Source organism: Cavia porcellus, unplaced genomic scaffold (assembly GCF_034190915.1).
Source record: "Cavia porcellus strain 051 isolate PalLab524CR breed Dunkin Hartley unplaced genomic scaffold, mCavPor4.1 scaffold_28, whole genome shotgun sequence".
NCBI classification, from domain to species: Eukaryota; Metazoa; Chordata; class Mammalia; order Rodentia; family Caviidae; genus Cavia; species Cavia porcellus.
In genome coordinates, this window is record NW_026947511.1 from 5,914,006 (window position 1) to 5,920,695 (window position 6,690).

A 6,690-nucleotide genomic window follows, 5' to 3' on the forward strand; every position below is an offset into this window, starting at 1 on the left:
TCCGTGGCAGTTAAACATAGCCATATACAGGATGCTGCCCCACATCTGGGGAGTGAGTTTGTAGTTTCCTCCACGTATGCCACACTGTGTCTCAGGAAATACAGTACTACAGGGTGCATTGTTTTCTTTTCAATATGTGAGCCTCTAACATGTAGAATACAAAACCAGTCCTGATTTTCATAAAGGTCCACGTATTCAGCTTTAACAGACTTTTCTTCAGACTTGAGTTCCTGCAAAAAAATTCTCCTTTGTGAGCCAGGGTCTTGCTCTGTAGCCCAGGCTGGCCTTGAACTCACAGTGATCATCTTGCCTCAGCCTCCTGAGTGCTGGATCACAGGCATGTGGGACCAGAGCTGGTTCTTTCATTTCAACCTAAGGGACTCCTCTACCCAAGTCAGGCCTAGTAGGAAGGACGGACATTCTTCAGTGCTTGCATCTAGGAATGTCTGAGCTTTCCCCCTCATTTTAAGGACAGTTTTGCTGGATGTAAAATGCTTATTTGAGAGAGCTTTTTGTTTTGTTTCACTGTTTCATTCACACAGCACATGTCCACCTGTTTCCTTCTGTCCTCCTGTAACAGAATATCCTGCACCCCAGTCAGTATACTGCAGTTCTTAGTTGTCCAGCTAACAGTTCTGTCTCTAAGAAACGGCTGGTCACTGAGACGCCTAGCTGGTCACTGTGATGCACGCTGCATAAACCAGCCCCAATCAACAAGCCATTTTGCCCCTGTACTCCCCACTTGCTTATCCTATACAGGCCTCAGACCATCAGAGATCAGGGCCTGATATTCTGGGAATGTACCAATCAGTGCCCGTTGGTGTAAATAAATGTGTCTCCAACTCCTGGGTGTCCTTTCTGTGACTGTGCTTGCCGCTGCTCTCCAAGGATTCTGAGGATAAGTCTAATGATTATGTTTTTGGGGAATTGCTGTCAGCTGCACAGGCATTAATTTATTTGTCATATTTTATACACTGAACGTTACGTTATTCTAATGTAAGTGAAGTTGCAGCATCACTTTGACACCAGTAAGAATTAAGAGCAAAAGGAACTGGAGATGCTGAGTGTAGACATCATGGGATCTCTAAATGCAAGAGGTATTACAGATGCTGAGAACAGATTCTCAGAACAGAAACAAAAAGGGATATTGAAGCATCCTACAGGTTTGAATTTCTAAAACAAAAGTGTCAATCTCCATAACTCACATTAGTAAGACATTTTGTAACATTTTTCTGTTAGAACCAAAAGACCCTCATGGCCAAGAGTGTGATGAGTGAAGTGGAGGTGACCAGCTCTGTCTGGGCCCACTGGCACCATGACCTCACAAGATCCCCTGTGAGGTCACAGCAGTTAGCTGTATAAGGTAGGGTGTTCACCCTAGAGACTCTTTGTGGGTGAAGTGGATTGGTGTTCGGAGTATAGTTGGTGGTTTGGGATTCGAAATTTTGGTAATTGATTTTATAAAGTCTAGTTCCATCAGGGCATCCTTTGTGGCGCGTAAAACATCTTTGCTGGACGTCATGTCATCATCCACAGGAATCTTCTGTGAAGACTATGACATGCTGTTGCCCCTTGGTGAGGGTCACTTTGCCAAGGTGGTACTCACTGAACATGTGAGCACAGGGATGCTGGTAGCTGTGAAGGTACTTCAAAAGGACAAGTTGAGGCCTACTGCTGTTAGACGGGAGGTCAGCATCCTAAAGGACCTTCAGCACCCCAATATCATTGAGTTGCTGGAAGTCTCAGAAAATAGTACCACTATGTTCCTGGTAATGGAGTATGCACGCGGGAAAGACCTGCAGCGATTTATCAAGTGTGCTGAGAGACAGAAGCTGCGGGAGGAAAGGGCCCGGCAGATATTCCGAGAACTCCTGGAGGCTGTGCAGTACTGCCATGACAGAGGCATCATCCATGGGGACCTGAAACCGGCAAACATATTAATGGACCGTGAAGGCCACCCCAAGCTCAGCGATTTTGGCTTGGCTTTCAGGTTCCTTCCTGGCCATTAGGTGACCGCGTGTGGAGGCACCCGACAGTATTCTGCCCCGGAGTTATTCTTACAAAAGAAATACCAAGGCCCACCACTGGACATTTGGTCTTTAGGGGTAATTTTATTTGAAATGGTCGCTGGGGTACGCCCATTTAGTGGGAGCAAAACAGAATTGACGAAGAATGCCCTAAAGAGGCGATACCAGTTTCCCCAGCACTTCTCCAAAGAGGTGCAAAGCTTAATCAAGGGGCTTCTCAACCCTGACCCAAGCATGCGCCCTACCTTGGAGCAAGTAAGGCAGCATCCATGGCTTCAGCTTGAATCTGTCCCTTGTCATCCTCCTCAACTGCTCCCCAAAGCCACAGAAAGGGCAATACTGGACATTATGGATGGGAAGGGGTACAACCCGCTGAAGGTGATTATACGGCGCCGCGGGCAACAAAAGACGTAACTGTGTTTGGATCAGCTCTCAATATTTATTGTGTACAGCGAAGCTGGATCTGACAAGATCCGCCACCCTCAAGTTTCTTCCTCTTCTGCCCGTTGGGGGCAGAAACACACACTTATATAGGATCTGAGTAACCAATCAATATGAAGCAGAAGTCACATGCTGATAGGCCACAGTCACCGGTAGCTAGGTAGACACTCATTTTGGCAGGGTTGTTTGCGCGGCAACAGGGACCCGGAAGCAGGAAACAGGCGCCACCTTAGGGGAGCGGCTCGAGCAACCCCCAACATCTCCCCCTTTTTTATTTAAATTTGATACACAAATCACATGGGTCTTTTCCCCTCCGCCCGTATACTGTGGCCAGTGCCAAAAGAAAAGGGGAAGGCCCAAGACAGGCCGGGACAAGAGAGAGTGCAGAGGTCTATACCCCGCTGTGCACCATCTCATTCTATGCATATCTTTGCGCTAAGACCATGCTTGAGATGGGGTGCTCATTTTCCGCAGGGCCAGGCATTATTGAATGGAACCTGGATGCATATAGACAGGCATTCCTATCACCCCCTGTTCAGCTCAACCAGGGTGGATGATACTGCAGTACCCTTGGTCTCGCATCTCATTGCCCCTGTTATTCGTACTCCCCAACACATCCGAGGAGGAAGAGGAGGAGGAGGAGGACCCATGGGTGCAAACAGCCAATTTAAATCTGATGTTCTGCCAGGCACAACAAATGGGCCGCAGCTGGTCCCCCTGTCGGGCCCTGTTCTGTAAGTTGCATAGCGGCCAGCGCCGTAAGCCTAACTTGTTGTTGAGTCTGCATTAATCGATCAAGCAAACACTTAATGACCACTAAGCCTACTAGTATGGCTACAGCTATGAGGACCCAAGTGGTGAGGTTAGGCCACGAGAACCATGACATTACACGATCCCACAAGGATTTCAGGACTGTCCCCAGACTATCAAGGTCATAGGTTACTGGCTTTAGGCGGATATTGTCCATGCGATCAATGGCACCAAACACCTCTGTGGAGATGTTTTTAAAAGTAGGAAGGTAGGTGTTTTGGAGCCAGTGAGTCACCTTTTTGGTAGTGCCAGTTAAATTAGTGCGAGCGGGGGTCACGCAGAGGCGGGCAGCCAGCCATCTTTGATTGCATAGCGGCGTGGCTACATTCCAAAGGTTGTCAATCTCTTGTCCGATTTCGTCAATCTCCTTTTGGATCTCTAAGATGGTCTGGCTGTTAAGTTCAATGAGGAGCTCTTGTCTCCTCAAGGCGTAGGCGGTCTCATTGGCAAGATTGTTGACTGCTTCCATGGTCAAGGCTATCTGATTCATGGTCCACGCTTGCAACACCGTTTGGCCTATGGCTGGGACAAAAACAGAAGCAGCAACTCCGAGAGCATTAATAAGCCAATCTTTAACACTTCTAGTCTGTCTGGAAGGTAACTGAGAAGCTGAAATCTGTTGGACTACCGGACCCACCCAAGAATTTGTCTCTACTGGTACCCAAAGAAAGCTTGGGCGATATACCAAGACAGCGAAGGACGAGTGTCCATTCCAGCAGTTAGATAAACTGCAGAGAGAGTCGGTTTCATTACAAAGTTGGAAGTTATGTGTGGTGGCAAGGAGAAATAGGAAGGTTGGGTCCACACAAACATAATTATGAAGGGGGGTAGTGCTATTGCTTTCACTATTGCTCGTGGATGTACTATGGAGTATTCCATTAAGGGTGAGAAATGGCCTCAGGTCGAGACAAGCCTTTAACGGGTTGCATATCTGATGTCCTGTAAATACCTGTGGCCCTTGAAATGCTCTATATCACAATGTCCAGTATAATTCATGAAGGAATTATGGTGTGGCTGTGGGCAAGCAATGGTGCCAGAAAAGATTTTGCATAATATCACCTCTCAATAAGGCAGGATGATGAGAGGGAACACAAGGGTCCATCCATGGATGTTCCAACGGATGAGGGGACCGATTGCAATCTTTAAGATCTATGGAGGGCCATCTTACCTCCATCTTGAGGCAGCGTGTTACATTACCTTGCTGGCTTACAGAATCAAGACATTCTCTGCGTGTCCAATTGAGGAAGTTAATGAACGGGCGAAAATCATTATATAATGCATAGGACTCATTGCAGGTGAAGTTAGCATAGGAGAAAACAAGGGTATCTTCTTTCAGCGGAAAGGAAGCATTAAAGGGGAAAAGGCTTGGGGAAGTTCGCTTATAGGGGAGCGATATAGAAGAGTCATTAGGCACAAATACCGTGGGAGCACTAGGAGACAGCGCAGAAAAAGGGGCTAGAGTAGGGGGATGTCTCCAGAGTCCCCACAGATATGTGGTCGGCTCTGGGTGCGCCACGGCAGAATGGAGCACATACAACAGACAGAGGACAAGATTACTTATCCAGATCCCTGGGTGTTTGTCCTCCCAGCGATGCTTTTCCTCCATCTTTTGATGAGTCATCTTGGATTTCCCGGTATGCTGGCTGAGGGTTCACCGTTCGTACCAACCGCTCGGGGATCCACAGGGGTTCGCGGCCTGGTTCCTGTGGGAAGACACATACCGCACCTCGGGTCCAGCTGACTACTGGATCCGGGCCCATCCATTGTCCTGTGAGGACATCCTTCCATCTCACTAGGCCTTTATCAGAAGGAGATGGATTGCAATGCTCCGCGGCAGGAGAATGATTATCATTACTGAGGTTCAAAAAATTTATGGTAAATAGTGCAAGGGATAACCTCCCTTTGGGTGGTAGGCCATGGCCTATTCCCTCCTTTTGTTTTTGTAGAACATCTTTGAGTGTTCTATGAGATCTCTTGATTATACCTTGTCCCTGAGGATTATAAGGTATGCCATGTTTAAGAAGGACTTCCATCTGCTGACAAAATGTTTGAAATGTTTTACTAGTGTAAGCAGGGCCATTATCTGTCTTTAATATAGCTGGTTTGCCCCAAGCAGCCCAAGCTGCGAGACAATGACTAATAACTTGAGATACCTTTTCTCCAGTCTCCGCTGAGGCAAACATGATCTGTGAACAGGTATCAACTGATGCATGGACATATTTTAAGGTTCCAAAGTCTGGGATGTGGGTGACATCCATCTGCCAAATATGATTGGGGCGCAGGCCTCGTGGGTTGACACCAACTGAGTGTATAGGGTGAGAGATTACACAGGCTGAACAATGGCGAACGATGTCTCGCGCCTGAACTCTCGAGATGTTAAAGCGTGCCGCCAAAGTACGAGCGTTAACATGGAATTGAGAATGGAAGCGTTGAGCTGACTCAATCGCACTGGGAAAGGCGAAAATCCATGTCGGGCGTGTAGCCATGTCAGCAAGGGCGTTCCCTTTGGAGAGGGGTCCCGGCAATTGAGTGTGTGCCCTAATATGTGATATAAAAACCTTAGAAGTCCTGCTTAATATTAGCCTCTGAATTTTTATAAATAGGGAGGCGACAGTGGAAGATGGTTTAATAGGGCCTGCTGTTTCCAAAATCTGTAGAGCATTGACAACATATTTAGAGTCTGAGATGAGATTGACATCACCGGGAAAACGTTGTAGGACTACATGTATAATTTGAAGCTCCACCACCTGAGGCTGTTCTGGCGTAAACTGGACAGCCACCGGTGACTGGCCCATCACCACATAGGCACCCACACCTGATTTGGATCCATCAGTAAATATAATAGTAGCTCCATCGATGGGCTTGGGAGATGTGACTTTTGGGAAAATCACGGGAAGAACAGTTATAAACTGTACCAGGGGATCTTTGGGTAATTGATTATCAATAATTCCTTGGAAGGTACACCGGAGGATGGCCCAGGAATCTAAACAGGCCGTCAAAACCTCAATTTGATCTCTGGTGTAAGGCACATGCAAAGCAGTGGGAGGCACTCCAAAATGCTGAATGGCGCGTAGAATCGCCTCTGTGGATAGGGATGCTACAGCTTCAGGATAATGTTCTATGGCTTTAGCGGGTGACATCTTCAGGTGGACCCATAACAAGGGACCTTGCTGCCATACGACAGCCGTTGGCTGTCTCTCTGTCCTGAGAACACATACAACAAAGGGCTTTTCAAGAACAATACGTCTCAATGCAGCGTTAGCTAGCGCCTGCTCAACTGTCTGTAATGCTCTTTCAGCCTCGGGAGTAAGTATTCTTGGAGAAGTAAGTTCAGGATCTCCCTTAAGCATGTCAAATAGGGGTTTAAGCTGACTGTTAGGCAAGGAAAGATATGGCCTGATCCAATTTATGT

At 47.3% G+C, this 6,690-nt stretch overlaps 1 protein-coding gene across 1 annotated transcript; it reads left to right on the plus strand.

Moving 5' to 3' along the window:
- The first annotated feature begins 1,520 nt into the window (after positions 1-1,520).
- Positions 1,521-2,441, plus strand: LOC134473852 (MAP/microtubule affinity-regulating kinase 3-like). The gene is given in 1 exon segment (XM_063239550.1): positions 1,521-2,441. A coding segment is annotated over 1 exon segment (921 nt).
- Positions 2,442-6,690: the final 4,249 nt, after the last annotated feature.